We start from the raw sequence: 18,580 nt of genomic DNA on the forward strand, positions 1-18,580 counted from the left end.
AAGGATTGGGGGCACATAATGGCTGGTTACCTCTGTTGAGGTAACAGTCTGTAAGACAACCCTATTTCTAAAGATGAGTGGGCTTTGCACACTTTCAATGTGTATGAAGTGTTTGTACTGCTCAAAAACCTTTGACGTTTTCTCTTGCATGTCAAAGAAAACTTGTTTTATTGAAACTGCACCTTTTTAAACCTTGCTGTGTGTTCTTGTGCCTTGTGGATCAAGACCAAACAAAAAGGTTCCTGAGGGAAGGTATTTCTCTTTGGGTGGCTGAGCCTTAAGGCCTTAGCATGCCCCTCTGTCTTTCCTCTTGCTCATTAGGGTTTGCTGAGAGTCTTAGAAGACCTTAGGTACAAACAGTGATATTTGAGTCTGACAGGCTTTGTGATTAAACATAGTGGAAGATATACGTTATGCCTCACAAATGGAGAAGAAGGTTCCTTGAATGAAGGAACCAGAGACACTGCTTATCCAGTTTTTAAAGAGTTGCTGAAGGTGCTTTGGATATCTGGATGCTCTTAGAATACGTTTCACTAGAAGAAAAAGCTGAGTCAGATCCAGAACCTGTAGGATAGACTATACATCCTTTCTGATCTGGAAACATCTTGGCATCCCCCAGAATAAGCTACAGGGTATCACTGGGGAGGCATCTGAGTTTCCTTCATGGACCTCTGACCTCTGCCACTTGATCTCAGATAGGTGAAAGACAATAAATGGATAGAAGTTCTGTACAGTCCTCGTGGCAAACACTAAAAAATCAAAACTTTTTTGTGACTCAGCAGCTGAGCATGAAACTTTAAAAACACGCCTTCCCTGCCAGCAGCCCTCTGGGAGGATGTTTGTGCATGACTTCAATGGTGACTTCAGTTCTGTCGAACTTCTACATGACATCCCACAGGGGCAGCTGGGGAACTCCAATAAATAATCATGGCAGCTCCAGACGCAGACACACACCTGCAGAGTCATTTTCTCCCCCAACTAGAGTCATGCAGCACGTAGCGTATGCAAACTAACAGCTTTTACACAACCACACAATGAAATGTCTGGCATGGAAATGGTGAACTCCATGACTTTCTTCTTTGGGAATGGTCATAAATTATCTATTTCCCCTGACATTTGTTGAAACTCTCCAGCTAAACTGAGTTAGACTTCAATTATTAAAGGATTCAAAGTGGAAAAGTAGCATGCTGGTGTTTAATGGAGGGATTACAGAAGTTGATGCAGGTCCTGTTGGGCTGATGTTTACATTCCAGCTGCAAGAGCAACAATGTGGAATTTAGTGCTTTTGCAAACACTACCAACACTCCAAAGTAGGCATTGTTCAGGTTTCTCTCCTCCACCACTTGATTTTACTCTGATTTGAAGAAGAGAGGGAGACAGAGAGTATAGGAGGTGGGGGTGGAGGAGTGGTGATTGAGCGCAAAAGGGGGCAGGACTTTTCCTCTCCGAGTCCTATTAAGAGCAAACTTTGTGTTTTTGTTCTCCCAAGTTCAGCTTAGTCCTCTTCCAAGCTGCGCAGAGTTCCTTTCCACCGCTCTGTTTTCCTCTCCTTTTCCCACTTCTTCTTCAATGGTTTTGTTTTCTTGCCTGTTGGTCACTGCTGTGCGCCTTGTGCACGGGGGATCCGGACACGGAGAGAGGAGGATGCGCTTTACGCATGGACAACAGCAGCCACCTAAAGTTGTCCCTTTCAGCCACGGCGGGGATGTTTTAGCGGAGATCTAAATGTTTTTCGGGTTGGAGTGAACAATGCCGCGGCTCCTTGGCGCTCTGACCGGGGGCATGCTCTGGTTTCGGCTGCTGCTGCAACTGCTGTGCGTCGTGGAGTTTGGAGCTGGGGTGTCTACCTTCCAGGGGTTCTATCTTCCACCTGCGAGCGGCTCGCTGCACACACCTGCCCGGAGGACGGACGGGGTGGTGCGGACCATCGATCGGATTTACAACGGTGGAGGGAAGGTGGGCTACCTGGTGTACCTGGATGGGAGGCGCTTTCAGCTGGACATGGAGCGGGATGAGTCGGTGCTGTCGCATCACTTCAGCCCTCAGTATGCGCTCGCGATGATGGGACAGAGTCCCGCGCCTCAGCAGCGGGAGTGCGCGTACCGCGGGACGGTGGACTCCAACCCGGAGTCTCTCGCCGTCCTCAGCCTCTGCGGCGGAGGCCTGGAGGGTTTCTTCGCCGTCAACCACTCGCGCTACACCATCACTCCCATCATCCGGGCGAAGGGACACGAGCACGATACGCGCGCACTGCACGACCGGGATGCGGAGAGCGCGCTCCACGTGTTCACGCGCGAAAGCTTCAGCTTCGAGGCTCTGAGCGAGGGGCGCGAGAGCTGCGGCACGCGAGACGGGAAGAGAGGGCGCAGGGATGCGGCGGAAAGACGGCGGCACCGAGGTCGCGGGAAGGAGAGACGGGACGGAGAAGAGGGGCACGGCGAGCGAGGGAGGAGATGGTGGAGCCGCCTCGCCAAAGAGCCCGGCGCGCGGCGCAAGAGGTCGGTGTCCCGCGCCAGGCACGTGGAGCTGCTCCTGGTGGCGGACGACTCCATGACCAAGAAGTATGGCAGGGACTTGAACCACTACTTGCTCACACTGGCATCCATCGCGTCCAAGTTGTACGGACACGCCAGCATCGAGAACCCCATCCGGCTGTCCGTGGTAAAGGTCATCACGGTCTCGGAGAACGAGAAGGGGCTGGAGGTGACCAAGAACGCGGCGGCGACGCTCAAGAGCTTCTGCAAGTGGCAGAACCAGCAGAACCCGCTAGATGACGACCACCAGCATCACCACGACGCAGCCATCCTCTTCACCAGGCAGGTAAACAAACTCCTCCAGCCCCGCACCTTTTACGCACGACCACCTGATTGTTCCACTTTAGGAGAAGCTTTGCGCCATCCTGTTATGACAATTGCGTAAAACGGCATCACCATTGCATCTGACTGTCACATAAATTGAATTGGAAACAAATACATAATTAAATGCGGAAACAGAAAGCCAGTAAATGTTTCGAGGTCGTGTGCAGCAACATATTAAATATGTCAGTTTAAGCTTAGCCTTCAGCAGGTAGCAGGCTTCTTACACTCACTGTAGTTATCATTGTGAACAGTAGATGTCACTGGAGAGGAAGATGGATTCACTTTGTAATTTACTCTCCTAATTTTCAAGCTGCTGATGGTAAGTTACAAAAATTGTGATGTTTGTGACCATTTCTCCACAGAGAGAGAGAAACTTTGGGTGAAACAGAATGAAATGAAGTGTCATTGTTTTTATTTTGACAGTTTGCCTGATATCAGTGGGACTGATTTATTATATGTCACCCTAGTGACTTATAATAAATAACATTGACAAGTACATGTACATGTATGGAAACACAAACATGTCACAATTTAATTCAAATTACTAAATGACTTAGGGACCACAAACGCCCACATGTAGCTGAAATCCACAAATATTGGCTAATGTAGCTAACACTCTTCCTTGTTTCTGCTCTTGGGGACAGCCAATCAATATGAACGTTGCAAATGAATTGTGTCCAAGTATTTCAGGTTCTCACGCTGCATTTTCAACAAATATCTATCAAAAAAGTCTTCATTTTCTGTGAATAAGTTTCACAGGAAAAAACAGTCAATAGGTGAATTCCTGAGGACTGAACTCAAAAATAAGTAGTGGTCCACTGTAATTGGTCAGAAGTTGGGTTAACCAATCAGATATTAGGGACTATGAGTTATCATAGTAGCTAAATATATTTCAATGTGCACTGCAGAACTGAAACATTTAAAGAAACAAACATTAAATGATCCTGTATGATTTTAAGATATAATGGGAAAAAACTGTGCCTGAAGAATTTCAATTGTACGCATTTAATTGAGTATGTAATGCACTGCTAGCACATTTAAGCAACTATGTCCAACTTTGTTTAAATTATGATGTATATGAATCATTTTTCAATGATTGGTGATGTTTCTTGCCCTTGTACACTTTCCCTCCACACGTCCTTTTTGCTGAATTGTGCATATGCAACTCTAAAAACGTTTTAAAAAAATGCAACAAAAAAAAAACTATTTTCTGCGCCTGGTGTTTTTCTAGGCGAGCTCCTCTGTCTTCATCCTCCCCCTCCCAGTCCCTTGACAGCCTCGGAGTATGCGTAATCTAAGGCGCGTTCACACCACCGCCGTACATTCTTCCCTGGATAGATTCTTCCAATCAGCTGCTGGTTGCATTACAGAAATACTTCCAATACTTCCGCTGAAACTTGATTGTGTTTGCTCGTCGTATAGTCTCTTACTCACCCACCCCACTCCTCCCAGTTCTGTCGCTCATCACTCCAGCTTGGACATATTTTCCCCTCTGCTTTTTGCAGCGTCTGTCAGCTGAGTCCAGGAGTTACAGATTGGACCGGCTGTCAGAAAAACAAACACATCCTCCCTCCTGGAGGCCGTACAGTTACGGAGACCACACTCGCATAACCTTTCTTTCACCATCCTTTTCTCTACCCTCCTCCATTCGGCCCTCGTTTAACTGCCAGGTCCAAAAGCCGCAGGGCAGCAGCAAATCTGCAGGCATTCTTCATCTCTCTGGGTGTGGCTTCATGGTGGTTACCTCTGGTTTACTTGTCAGAATGCTCGCCTTGGACTGTGGTGTGTCCAAGCCATGCAAAGTCTTGTCATAGAGCAAAAAAACTGGTGTTGCCTTGGCTCTCCTGAACTCGTGTCTCACTGTCACAGCCGTGCTTTGGCAAGGCAGCTGGTAATGCATTCCAGAGGTCAGCCGGCTGGCATGCATGGCACAGTTTCTGCATGCCAAGCACCTCGTGACTCCTCAGTAAGCCTATTGCCACTGCACCTGAGTGAGGGTTAATGAGAGCCAAAGGAGAGAGAGGTGTAATCGTCGGATGTTTGTGTTTGGCACTTCACGAAAACGGCGATCCAGACACCAGTAACCAAAGTGGACAGGAAAGTCTCACAAAATATCCCAAGAAAAGCAGTGAACGGTACTTTTTGGAAATACTCATGACTAAATTTACCTATGAATTGAAATAAACTCAAACTGTTTTCTTGAACAAGACCATGAGTTTCTTGTATGCTAATGGCTTCAACAGTGACCAGATCTCCACCCAACAGAGCAACTTTTTGATTCGGTGGAATGGGAGTTTATAGGCAATCGAGAAACCTGCAGAGTTGCTTGATGCCATCATGTCAATTTTAGGGGAAAAAAACCCTAAGAGATGTTTCTGATACCTTTTCGAAGGAACTCCGGCAATTCTGAAGTCAAAAATCAGATCTCTGCCCAGTATCAGCAATAAATAGTTAGTTTGTTTGTTTATATCTGTTGAAGACCTGCTGGGGGGAAAAAACAGCTTTTAAATCTTGTCATCTTGTAAAAGAAACCCTTAATACTCCGCCTTTGAGGCAAACTCACTTTAACCTTTAAACTCTTTGGCTATTAAAGGCTATTATCTGGATCAGTTCTGGTTACTTTGTCAACAATTTCAACAAGTAGAAAGGCATGCCATGCAGCTCCTGACGAATAAGTGAAAGCGGAATTTTAAAGCTGCATTCCTCTGCAATTCACTTGTCTGCAGTGATTTGTTTCCACCCATATTTCTGTATCGTCATTAAACTGTGACAGAAAGTTGTAAAACATGTCCGTGTTAGCCACATTCCTCTCAGGAGCCACACTTGCACAAGTTTCCACACCACAATTCACTTTTTTTCACGAGAGCAGAAGAGATCACAAAATGTTAGGAGTCGCAGAAAACCGTTTACGCCCATTAGTGTTTCCACTGACAGAGTGCCAGCCAAAAAAAAAACATAATTTGCTTCCTGTTTTCCAGCATTTGAGTTGGAAAATAGGGCAAGTTTGGTGTATTTAAAAATAGAAATGTATGTTAAGGATTTTCTGGGGAAAATAAGCTGAACGAAAATGAGGAAACATTTTAGATTGTCGATGGTATGAAATAAGCTCAAATAGTGTAAAGTAAGTTCTTTTTTATGAAACTTTGGAGCAGCTCTAAAACAGGCTCTAATTTTCTGCTCTGAAGTGGATCCTATCTTGACTGCGGAGTCAGACCAGGCCTTTGTTCCCACATTGGCAGGCCTCAAGTGGCACAAGGTTGGAGGGAACACGCCTCTTTGTGGTTGCGTCTAATTACTCCAAGACCCAGTGCTCCCAGAGAGCTGACCCGTACGACAGTGTCACCCAGTTCCACACATGCCAGCACCGAAACAAGACAACGGGTACATTGAGGACACTGGGGACATGCTAGAGAGTGTTTCTGTGTAAGTGGGAACATTGAACGTTACGCATGGTTGCACTGCTTTGAGCTTGGGTGGCAGACAAAGCCCCACATTTGTCTACAAACCCTAAAGTGTTTGTATGGATTTTGAGGATTTACTTCATTTCTGTCATCCAGGGATTGGCATTTTGGCCATTCCTCTTTGCAAAATAGCTCAAGCTTGATCAGATTGGACAGAGAGCATCTGGGAACATTAATTTTCTGGTTTTGCCAAAAATGCTTCGTAAGACTAGGTCCCCTATTTTAGCTGTTTTGGTGTCATCCTGCTGGAAGACGAATCTACAACTCTCTTTATTCTGTACAGTTTAATCAAACACGATATCAAGAAAAACTGATCAATCATTTAAGTCACAGTAACTTTAGCTTTTGTGTGATTTAAAGAGATTAAACTATGTTAATAAAGACACCATCAGTACCAGTCCAATGTCTTTCCCTTCCACTCTGTTGTCATTTCCAGTCTCCTCCCTGTGTGTCTGTACATTGCAGTGTACATTTCCCAGCCTTCTGCCCCCGTCGCAGTCAGTCCTTCTGTTTGTTTTAAATGCCCTTGAGATTTCACACATGCTTTACTTCGTCTGGCACATGTCGACATCCTGCAGACGGCTCCTGGATCCTATACCCACAGCCTGAACTCTTCGGCTGTCGACAATATGCAACTGGCCAGGGATCTTGATTTGTCCTGGAACAACAAATAGTCCTCAAACTGAAATGCATAAGTGAGATGTACCCCATTCCTGTTCACAGTCAAGGTTGAAAATTTCCTTTGAGCGCCAACTTTTGACAAGTTCACGTGTTCATGCAAAAAACCTTCAGCAACATGCACTCTGACTTCTACTATTCTCCTGATTCAAGTTATTGAAGAATCATGATTCCTGATTCTATACGTTGATTCAAATTACTTCACTTTACCGCGGCTAACTTAAACCCCTCCAAAAAAAGGCACCAACAACTTATCATCTTTGTCTGATACGTGCTTTGAGAATTTAAATGTGGCAAAAACCATATTGGGAAAAATTTTGTAAGTTTTCTACATAAGTCAATATTCCCAGGTGTGTAACTTTACATACTAAAGCTAGCATCACTTGGATGCACTCTGTCTAAACTCTTGCTAGAAAGCCCATCGGTAAACTGTGGTGTTCCTAGATAGCATTAATGTCATTATGCTAACAAGCACATAATACCAATGCCATACAAATATCAATCCTTCTGTTTTGGCTTAAAAAATCATTTAGGCCAGGTTTTGTTTTTGTTAAAAGGCAGCTTTAGCTTTTAAAGCTACTGTCGCATAAATTGAAACAGAATTTGATGTAAATTTGGACCAAATAAGACGACACCTGAATGTGAAAATGAACTGAATCACCTATTAGGCTGTATCTTCATAGGGTTTGCTGGAATAATTTGGCAGTGGATATTAGAGTGAGCTAAATCCCCTCTGAGAGGAACTGTGTGTGTGTGCGTGTGTGTGTGTGTGTGTGTGGCTCAGTTTGCCTAACACCAGCGCTGGCTTAGATTTCAAGTGGTCTCATACCTCACACACACAAGCACAGCTGGGATCAAGGCCCTGACCTTTGTGAGCCAGCGTCCACCTGTTCCCATGTTGTTTCTGCCAATATTACTGTAACCCCTTGTTCTCTCTGTTCTTTGCTTTAATTTCCGGCACCACTCCGTCTTTCCCCCTCCATCCCCGGCGTCTGATACCTGAACTTATTTTTGTTTCTCTCGCGCCCTCTCTCTTTTCTTTTTCTTCTTCAGAGCCCTCAGGATAAAAAAGCAAGTCTCTGCCAAGTCTTGGCAGAGGAGGGAATTAGACAAGCTGACATGTGGTTTGAGGTTAATTCAGGTATTATTCACATGTCGCTATTTAGCAGGAGATCCCCAATTTTTTTTGCCCGCACGTTTCCTTTTACACTGTTTCCCCAGCATATATCCAGGTGTGCCTGAAACCGATCCAGAGAGGGGATGGATGAATGAATAAAAAGACATTGGTAGGAAGACAAACGGGAAAAGAAAAGCAGTTAATCTTTTCTCGACATCCACCGACTTTCTGATTTTAAGTGCAGCAGCTCTTCATGCCTGTCTGCGCACAGACAAGTCAGATGAAACTTCTGCTCCGTTCGGCTCTCGGCAGCCGTCCATTCAGTCAGAATCAGCCTTTGTTTGCTCCTCATGTATCCAGCAGTCAGCCAGCAGAAGCTTCCTGTTCGCTTTAATGAGTGTGTATGAGTTGTGAGCATCAGCGATTTTGCATTCTCAGTATTATTTGTAAGAATGCGCCCATCCACTTAAATGTAGTTATCATAAGTGGTGCATTTGAGTGTCCCACCCAGTCAGTCATGTGTGAGAATGCAAAAACACAAGGGAGTTTGTTCCAAATGGATCGGACCGGAACGGGTAAACACCCTCCCCACAGAGCCTCACACACACGACCCAGCAGGCCTGTCAGCACCGCTTAACATGACGATTCATCTTCTCCCCGGGACGTGTGTGTGCGTTTATGTTCTAATGTTCACTCATACAGACTTTTGTCTTCATGCATCCATGCACAGCCCTAGTCTAAATGTACACTTCGAACTGTTGTGTGTGCGCATGTGTGTGTGTGAGCGCGCGCATGGGTGTGTGTGTGTGTGTGTGTGTGTGTGTGTGTGAGCGTGCGCACGCAGGCACTCGATTAGTAAATTGATCTCTGCTCTCATCGAGGCCAGGCCGTCCAGGCTGAGGCCTCGTCTGCATGGACATGTGTGGGAATCAAAGCAGGAATAGATTCTCGCTTCAAGGCACATGCAGGGAAACTGGCGTCGAAGTCCCCTCTACAACATCGGTACTTAGTGAAGGTGGTTACTGAGGGGGTGAGAGAAAGTTGACTCCTTGGAGGGGAAGCACACTTTAGAGGGACGGGATTTATGGAAACTCATAAAACAGGCTTGTAGTTTACAATAGCTGCGTTCTTTTTCTTTGCCAAAATCACAAGATTTCTACAAAGAAGAAGCCAAGAACAGAAGTTTAAACTTTCCTAAAAGTGACGATACTTTTTATAAGGGATCAGTGTTTTGCACAGTGGCCACAAAGCACAAGAGTAGTCATGGAAAATATTCACTTAGAGTGAATATTTCTATGGTAATTTAGTTAGTAAATGGGAGAGAAGTCAGGAGGGAGTAGAGACCTAACAGACCGGCACCCTGCACTGAGATTTAAAAGCAGTGTGATCTAAGCAGAATCTGCGTTATGATTTACCACAGTGTTTGATGATTACCTTTGTCAAAACTTCAGTTCGAACCAGCATTCAGATCGACACACACTCTGATGTGCACAGGCATGCATCAGCACAATACCTCACAACAACTGTGTAAATCAGCAGGTAAATAGACTCAGTTTTCACATTTGAATTTCCCCAGCGTGAGATTAATGAGCACAATAGTGCCATATTCAGCCAATCACACACCAACACTCACACATTCATAAACCAGGACTCAGTAGTCGACTTAGCCTTGTGACATTCAGATATCAAGATGACTCATCATACTGAGTCGTTTGTGCAGGTCTCACTTTTCCACACATAAGGAACGCTTAGAGGAATTGTTGTTTTAACACAATGAGTGGATTTTTGTACTGACAGTTGTCATTAACGGCAAAAATACCTGGAACAGAAGCATTTTCTGACCTGATAAACTTTATGCTCACAAACAACGCCTGGAGTTTCCCATTGTGAGCTCTTGCCTTTCACTCATGCTATCTGTTATAGCCACCGCAGGAGAATGCTCACTCCATCCTTTACCTATGTCACTGCTAACTGACACACACTCATTTAACATATTCTCATTAAATAATGTCAGTTTTTCTTGTGTCATCATTATCCATCCGCTCACTTTCTGTTTTTACTATACCAACGCCTTTCTCTCATCCAAAAGCTTCTGAAAAGTCTAAATGTGATTATCTTGTTTCACAATAGCAATTCCAGGTGTTATGCTGCTTTTTCCAATTTAAGCAGTGATTTAGATGTGCATCACTTCCTTTGTCCAGGACCTGTGCGGCCACCACTCTTGCGACACCCTGGGCATGGCGGACGTCGGCACAATCTGCTCTCCAGAGAGAAGCTGCGCCGTCATCGAGGACGACGGCCTTCACGCCGCATTCACCGTCGCTCACGAGATAGGTAAGCACAAAACACGAAGGACGACCAGGGTCACGCCGGGGCATGCGAACTCATCTGTCAGCTCTTCCTTCTGGCGGCTTAAAATCACGTCATGCACTCTGCAACGCGAACGCTTGCTGATGTTTTCTTTTCGGATTCGTTCTGCGTGGTGCACTGGCGTATTCAAGACACGACCTGACATTCCTCACATTACTGGAATTAAGTGCCGCACGGTTTGATGTGGAACAAAAACACCTCAACATGACGCTCCCAACCCGTATCGGAATGTGGGGTTTATTGTTATTGTTATTATTATTACCACAAACACTTTTAGGAGTGTTATTTTTATTTGGTCAGATCAGAGATATTTTTGGCCATCTTCCAGCATCCTGTCATCTGCAGTAGGATTTTTTATTTGAAGTTGCACGTCATGTAGCTCACTCTGCGTCGTCTCTATCTGGGGATTCAGGTCACCTGCTGGGATTGTCCCACGATGATTCGAAGTTCTGCGAGGAACGCTTTGGGGTCAACAGTCACAAGCAGCTCATGTCGTCCATTCTCACCTCCATCGACGCCTCCAAGCCCTGGAGCCGCTGCACCTCGTCCACCATCACCGACTTCTTCGACGACGGGAATGGTGAGTCGGGAGGAAAACGTGGGAGGATAACGACACAGCACAATCCGCGATCATTTCAGTTCTGATCAAAATCTCTCAGAGCTGCAACGTCAATCAGCAGACATTATTTACATTTCTGTAAACCTTTTCAGTGACTGTAGCTGCAGTGCAGCCAGAGATGAAAAGTGATTCATGCTTCGCGTTCCAGTTTCATCCAGTAGTTTCATTCATGACAGCGATAAAGTATTGCTGCTGACGCTTTGCACTGCAGTTCCAGGGCTTTTGGCATAATTCAAGAGCCGACACTATAATTTCAGGCTTGGCAGTATCTGTTGCAGCAGCTGCAGGGCTTTTATTGAGTCTAAAGTATCACAGGCCAAGTTTATTAGGATTATGCAGGCAGAGATCTGTAAATTACCATAATGCAGAGGAAAAACACAAAATCACACTTAGTATTTTTTTGTGGTCTTTTAATATCTCAGCACACTTGGAAAAAAAGAGTTACTAAAAAGTCACTTTTCAGCAAGACATAGGAGCGTGTTTTAAGTCAATAACTCATTAATGTTGATAAAAAAGTTAAATAAAAATTACAGTTCTGACTGAAATACTGCAACTGCTTTTTCATCAATATTAAGGAATTATTTACTTAAAACAAGCTCCTATATCCTGCTGAAAAACTGCTTGTATAGTTAGTTTTGTCTTATTAAAATGTCCTAAGATATCTGCACAGAAAAGTTGACCAAAAATCCTTAAGATTTTCTGTTTTTGAAGAGCTTCAAGCTCCGGTTTGCTGAATATTTTATGCAGGGTTTTAAAGCTTTTCTACACAATGCCTGAGTAGACTGAAATAAATCACCAATTTTGTTTCCTACGCTTCAACAGCCGAGTGTCTCCTGGACTCCCCTCGTCAGCCCCTCCTCGGCCCGGAGGAACTCCCAGGCCAGAGCTACGACGCCGTCCGACAGTGCCGCCTGGCCTTCGGCCTCGAGTACACGGTCTGCCCGGGCATGGACGTTTGCTCCCGCCTGTGGTGCGCCGTGATCCGCCAGGGACAGATGGTGTGTCTGACCAAGAAGCTTCCGGCTGTGGAGGGGACGCCGTGCGGGAAGGGGCGCATCTGCCTGCAGGGAAAGTGTGTGGACAAAACCCGAAAGAAGCACTATTCGGTGAGGGGAAGCGAAACAGACACGCGGTCAAAAATAGGTTTCTTTTAATAGCTCACCTTTCCACAGTTGTTAGTAGGAGTCAAATTGCTTCCGGAATAGCAATAAACACAGATAAACACACAGTACCCAGAGGCTCTCTTTGGGAAAGATTCTTTGTCTGCCTTCACTGTGTGGTCTTCCTTATTTATGCGACTTCAACTCTGGCCTTATTCATACACATCAAAATAAAGTTTAACTGTAGGGACACCAAATCTGTTCCCGGCCGGCTGTCAGGAGGGAGAGAAAATGATTGAGGAAGTCAGAAGGGATTAAGATGTTTAGAAAAGGGATGAAAGATAAGATTCTTTTATGTGTTTGTGTCACATGATGTATGACGAGCGTAATTTGGTCCTTGGCAGACGGCTGCATGCGTGGATGCAGCCCAAGTGGTGACTGGCTTTTTTTGGTCGCCTCCTACCAGCATAAACCTCCCAATGTTCCCAATGCTCCCAATGTCCTAGAGCTCAGATTCTTTAATCCAGCTATATTTCCTTCTGTGTGCGCCTTTGTAATGGAAATACGTGTCTTAACTGCAGCAAAAAGTATTCAAAGTGTTGACTCAGAATGAATGGATGCAAACATATGTCACAATTTTCTGATTTTTACTTGTAAAAACAAGAAAAACCTCAACTTTGCAATTATATATATGACTTTTTTTGCTGGTCTATGAGATAAAATACCACTAAAAATACATTGAATTTATGATTATGAGGAGACAAAATGTCAAAAAGTTAAAGGGATAGTCATATTTTTTGCAAGGCGATGCAAAAAATATGGAAAAGCTTATTTAGAAAAGAGCTGATGAAGTGCTAAATATTACTCATCCGCTCCTCACTAATGACTCATAAACAAGTGGAATTATGTGGAGAATTTGATTCTGGCAATCCTCTGGCGGACCATGTGTCTGTCACCAGACGTTGGTTATCATCACATGATGGCAGACTCCTTCTTAAACACCAGTGAAGGATGCATTTCTACTTATCACAGATCTCTCGCCAGCTTCCCCTTGGCTGACAGCATCCAATATCTCTTAGAAGCACTAATTGTTTTCCTTCATCTGCTTCATTTTGTCTCCTCCGCCTCCCCTCGTTTGGCTTCCCAGACGTCCAACCACGGCAGCTGGAGTTCTTGGGGCCCGTGGGGTGCATGCTCTAGGACCTGCGGGGGCGGAGTGCAGTTTGCCCAGCGCCTGTGCAACAACCCGGCGCCACGAAACAACGGCCGCTACTGCATAGGAAAGAGAGCCATCTATCGGACTTGTAACGTCTTCCCGCCGTGCCCGCCCTCAAGTGAGCAAAACAGCACAGGAAAGACTGAGAAACTGGAAGAGGTCAGGCGGTTAACACAAGCGTTTTGTTTCTGCAGGTAAGAGTTTCCGTCAAGAACAGTGTGAAGTCCGCAACGGCCCCCAGACGGACCCCAAAGGGGTGAAGACCTTTGTCGAGTGGGTGCCGAAGTATGCAGGGATTCTCCCTAAGGATGTGTGCAAGCTGACATGCAGAGCAAAAGGGACAGGCTACTATGTGGTGTTCTCTCAACGGGTAAAATAAGCTACACAGCTAGCACTGAAAAAATACATTGATTAATTGTGATCAATTAAAATAACCATCACCTAATTAAGTCTTTTCAACTTTATGTTGATGTAAGAAATATTTTTTTAGCTACAGAAGCATCTTTGCAACAGATGATCAACTGTTCACTTAAGGAATGCTGCTATTGGATTTTAGGCAATTAAATACTTATTTTCTTATTCAAAAAAGGAACTGAAACATTTGTTTATTTACATATTATACTTTTAATATTACATAAATAAGGCAGAAATGCCACGTTTTTTTCATTTGATTAATCAATTAACAGTCCAAATAATCAGGAGAATAATCAATTAATCATTTAGTTGGAGTTCTATGCCCAGATGTTGCATAGAAGATGATATTGATGGTTTGGCTTCCTGCATTCAGGTAGCAGATGGGACTGAGTGTCGTCCTCACAGCAGTTCGGTGTGCGTGAAAGGGAAATGCATTCGCACGGGCTGCGACGGCATCATCGGCTCCAAGCTCCAGTTCGACAAATGCGGCATATGTGGAGGCGACAGCATGGGATGCATACGGGTCGTTGGGAACTTCACCAAGAAGAGGTGAGACTTGGAGAGACGATCCTGGCTATTTGGATTTGTTATTAACTTGTTCGGTCTCTTCAGTTGCAGCCAGTCATGTTATGTCCTCTGACTTTTCTCCTGACAAACAGCAAAGGCTACACTGATATCGTGAAGATCCCCGCAGGGTCCACGCACATCAAGGTCCGTCAGCACATGGCCAAGGACCAAACCCGTTTCACCGCCTACCTCGCCCTCCGCCGACCCGGCAGCGAGTACCTCCTAAATGGCAAGTTCATGATCTCCACCTCAGAGACCATCATCCCGCTCAACGGTTCTTTACTCAACTACAGCGGGTGGACTCATCATGACGAGTGGCTCCACAGCATGGGCCCCGGGGCTCTCAAAGAAGCTTTGGTGGTTCAGATTCTAGCCACAGATTCGAAAAAGCCCCTCGATGTCCGTTATAGTTACTACATGCCGAGGTGGACAGCCCCACAGCAGCATCTGAACTCCAAGTTGACCCCTTTGCAGAGCACCACCACAACGTCTACCACAACGCGGTCCACCACGGTTAGCACCACTACTGTCTCCTCTACGCCTGCTGCTTTACTGCTAAGGCCAACTACAGCTTCTGTTTCTTCAACCCCTCTTCCAGGTCCCAAGTGGGTAACGGGACCTTGGATGACTTGCTCCAGGACTTGTGATACCGGCTGGCAGAGCCGGACGGTGCAGTGCAAGGACCAGGATGGCAAGCTGTCCAAGGGCTGCGTTCTGAGCACCCGGCCCTCCGCCTTCAAACACTGTTTGGTGAAGAAATGCTGAAGCAGCTGGAAAGGACGGATATAGAGAGACATTTTAGTCTATAGATCTAAATAGATCTGAAGTGTTGGATGTAGGAACTTTGTTCGAGCAAATTTAAGATCTGGAGTCTTAAAGGGGATTGTGAATGTTGATGGAGAAAAAGCCGGGATCAGACACTAGAAGACTGGAAAAATGTACAAATGGACTATATTTGATGTAGCAATGACCTGGAATCCTTCTAGCTATGCAGAACATGAGCTCAACAGAGAAGTTTCAACCCGGCATAGCCCTGGCATAGCTAAGGACTCGAGTTGCATGTAGTTTCCACATGGACAATAACTGGTTGTCTTTACTTTAACCTCCAAACCTTGGAGGTTTAGTGAGCCTTGTCTTCTTATGGCATGAGTGTCTTTTTATGCTTCCAAGTGCTGTTGTCAGTCAGCTCGCACTGCTTTGTCTCTTGTCCGGAGTTTGTCCAAGACAATAGCCCCAACAGTGGGAAGCACTCGACATTCCTTTTCTCTCAGCTCGGATTCCGAATTACTGAACATTTCTTAATTTATAATCTACTGGAAGAGTGATTGAAAACCCTCTCACTGGATAATCATCCATATTTGTGGCAAGGTGTGGCTAAGCAACAACTACGCCACTAATTATAAATTACTTGCTATTAATGGGGGTTTTCTGTCTTCTGATTGATCGCCTAAATACAGTTCTGGTAGTCATACTTTAGAACTCCAACAACTGCAAATGCGTCTTAGCCGGGTAGAAAAAGACATTCTCATGAATACACACAAGCCAATCAGAGGCAGATCACCACCATCCTGGTGTTTGCTTACACACATCAAGGCGGCAGTCCAAAAGTGGTTAGAGTACCCCACTTCACACGTACTCACCAACTTAGCTCTAACTACCTCCATTAACAGCAGTAAGCCAATTTCATCGTCACTCATTTGCTTTTCTTGTTTCATTCAGTTTGGGTGGAAAGTGTTTTCGGACGCCATCAAGTACATTTCTTAAATGTTTCCCCCTCCTCTTTGAAAGTGGGTTGAAGGTTCAGAAGTAAAGACAGAAGTATTGGTCCTACCAACTTTGATAATCATCACTGAAAAACGACACAGTGAACAACCTGAGCTAGCACATTTGCTAATGTCATACCTTGACTGTTTTGAACAGCCTTCGATCGTTTCCTGAGCTTTCTTTCATGGAAACTGGATTTTGTTGTTATATTTTTGTGTGTTTATCAGGTTAACGGAAAACTCTGATATGACAATGTTTGCCCTGGAAACTTGCAAAGACAAGGAAGAGAGATGATAATGTAGCCTTTTAGCAGATTCTGTATTTTTTTTTTACAACTATACTAGCTTCATCAGCGCAGATTGTTTCTACTCTCTGCTATTTCATACTTTTCATTTTGTCATTTTTACATGCCAACTTGTTTTGATAAAATAAAAAAGGAGCTACTCCATCAGGATAGTTTGTGGCCACAACTAAGGAATGTTTTGTTCCCTGTTTTGACAACCAGTGATTTATGGTCATTTTCCAAAGACTACTTTATAGAATGCTGTATCTAACTTAGATGTGCTTCTATTTTTATTTAATCTGTTGTAAACACAATAAATGAAAAATTTATTAAATCCCCAGAAAACAACATACAATAACAATAAATTATACATTGGAGATTTTTAGTGATTATCTTTATATGAAAACACTTAACAACTAAAAGAATAAAAGCAAAATGGGACAGTTAAGGAAAATGTTTATTTTACATCTAAGAGAAAATATTTCAGAAAACACTTATTAACGAATCACTTTTACAAAGTTAAAGAATATATTATGTAATGAAAAAGCCATCAAATTGATTGTAAACTCAACGTTTTTTCTGACATTATACAACTCTGGAATTTGAAAACTTTTTTATTTTCCTTCATGCTTTTTTTTTTTTTTGCTTTGGTTTAGTGTAGTATTCCAAAACTGTCATTGTCTTCTGTTAACTTTCTCCCATTTCATTTTTAATGCTACACTAAGACTATAGTATCACTCGTCTCAGCTACTTCTGAAAAAAAAATATATAATAATAATAAATTTTAAAAAGTGTATTTTTGAACTTTTGCTTTAAGAAAATAAAATACATTGATATTAGGACAATATGCTCTATATCAAAGAAGAGGAATACCCTCTTCTGACAATCCTCAACATATCTGTGTGACATTATTACCTTCATTCTGGTAATTCAGGAAAAGATGCATCCTCTTGTTTTCAAGACATTATATAGTACCAGGAAAACGTATTTGTCTCCATGCAGATGTCTTCGGGTTCTGTTCTATTGTCTCACAAATTTGAATGTCAACCAAAACGTCATTTTGGCACAAAGTTCTGCTACAATATGCTGTTTTTCCTTTCGATTTTTTAATCTACTCCATGTTGTCTCAGTCTACCGATTCTGCACTCCTCAGGTCTGGGTTATGGTTAGTTAGACTGAACTGATCTACTGAATCATTGTGTTAACAGCACCTGTCAGGCAACAAGAAGTAGGCATAAAGATCTTCAAAGACTCTGTATTTTGAGTTTACTTGGATTATCTTTGTCTAACATTAAGGTTAGTTTTTTTCAGCAAATATAGAGGAAACCTGCAAGGTGACGAAAACGTTTTTAAAGCACTGTACTATTATGAGACCTTTCATTTGTGGGGGAAAGAAAAAAAAGAACAATATTCCTGACAACATTACCTCAGCTCTCATGTTGAACAAGGCAGATTAAAGCTGAATATATTCTGGATTTAAACACCTTCCTGTCATTGTGCTACATCCATTGAGCAACCATGCAACCAACAGGAGTGAAATATTTCAAACAAGACCCAGGGTCAGCGTGCAACCGAAAGGCCTCACACTTTGCAGATTGACAAAGTACATGTTTGTACAATAAATAGATTGTTTGCATACACTTAAATATTAAAGCATATAGATATATTTAGCAGAAATGTACACATACATGCAGTATTTTTGACTGACAACACAACACTACTCCTCCAGTCGGGGGCCGGGGGAGGACGCCTGTTGCAGACCGCCAGAAACACAGCACTGAACTTGTAATTTATTGTTTGTACAACTGCTCTGTGTGAATAAAGAAACAATGAGATGAGTTTTATTTATTGTAGTAATTTTGTATCAAATTACTATTTAACTTTAGGAATATGACTGTGCTGAAACAATCCTATGTAAGAATATAGTGTTTTCTTTTCTAGCCATCCATATGAATAAATGTATATAAAAATCTATATATTTAAACACCTTTGTGTCCGTGTCATTTAACACTGGTTTACAAGCTAATGACTGTAGATGTGGTTTTTGTGAGCTGCTGCCATTTCTCATCCTCTGAAGTGTTCCCATATAGGTGGAAATTTTAAAAAATCTGCAATTTAACTTAAATGTTGTAA

The 18,580-nt window shown here is 43.6% G+C and overlaps 1 protein-coding gene and 1 long non-coding RNA gene across 3 annotated transcripts; one reads left to right on the plus strand and one right to left on the minus strand.

Annotated features, from left to right (window-relative positions):
- Positions 1-575: 575 nt before the first annotated feature.
- On the plus strand, positions 576-18,285 carry LOC122827190 (A disintegrin and metalloproteinase with thrombospondin motifs 5). 2 transcript variants are annotated; one of them, XM_044109835.1, is made up of 9 exons: positions 576-2,820; positions 10,316-10,448; positions 10,897-11,064; positions 11,926-12,209; positions 13,351-13,537; positions 13,614-13,789; positions 14,207-14,382; positions 14,493-14,913; positions 14,999-15,147. In XM_044109835.1, the coding sequence occupies exons 1-9, from the start codon at positions 1,750-1,752 to the stop codon at positions 15,011-15,013; spliced, it is 2,631 nt and encodes an 876-aa protein (XP_043965770.1). In that variant the 5' UTR covers positions 576-1,749; the 3' UTR covers positions 15,014-15,147. The 2 variants fall into 2 exon arrangements, with proteins under 2 accessions (XP_043965770.1, XP_043965769.1); XM_044109834.1 differs by having other exon boundaries at positions 577-2,820; positions 14,493-18,285.
- Positions 10,927-13,252, minus strand: LOC122827191. The gene is made up of 3 exons (XR_006369985.1): positions 12,266-13,252; positions 11,916-12,164; positions 10,927-11,047 (listed from the first exon to the last, which is right to left on the minus strand). It is a non-coding gene; the product is annotated as an uncharacterized LOC122827191 (long non-coding RNA).
- Positions 18,286-18,580: the final 295 nt, after the last annotated feature.

This window comes from Gambusia affinis, linkage group LG24 (genome assembly GCF_019740435.1).
Source record: "Gambusia affinis linkage group LG24, SWU_Gaff_1.0, whole genome shotgun sequence".
Classification (NCBI taxonomy): Eukaryota; Metazoa; Chordata; class Actinopteri; order Cyprinodontiformes; family Poeciliidae; genus Gambusia; species Gambusia affinis.

What these genes read in the sequence shown, in the direction of transcription:
- LOC122827190 (XM_044109834.1), top strand. Translation starts at nt 1,750, where the DNA reads ATGCCGCGGCTCCTTGGCGCTCTGACCGGGGGCATGCTCTGGTTTCGG. An exon ending in CCATCCTCTTCACCAGGCAG is followed by an intron (nt 2,821 to 10,315) that starts GTAAACAAACTC and finishes TCCTTTGTCCAG; the next exon opens with GACCTGTGCGGCCACCACTC. An exon ending in GGGAACTTCACCAAGAAGAG is followed by an intron (nt 14,383 to 14,492) that starts GTGAGACTTGGA and finishes CCTGACAAACAG; the next exon opens with CAAAGGCTACACTGATATCG.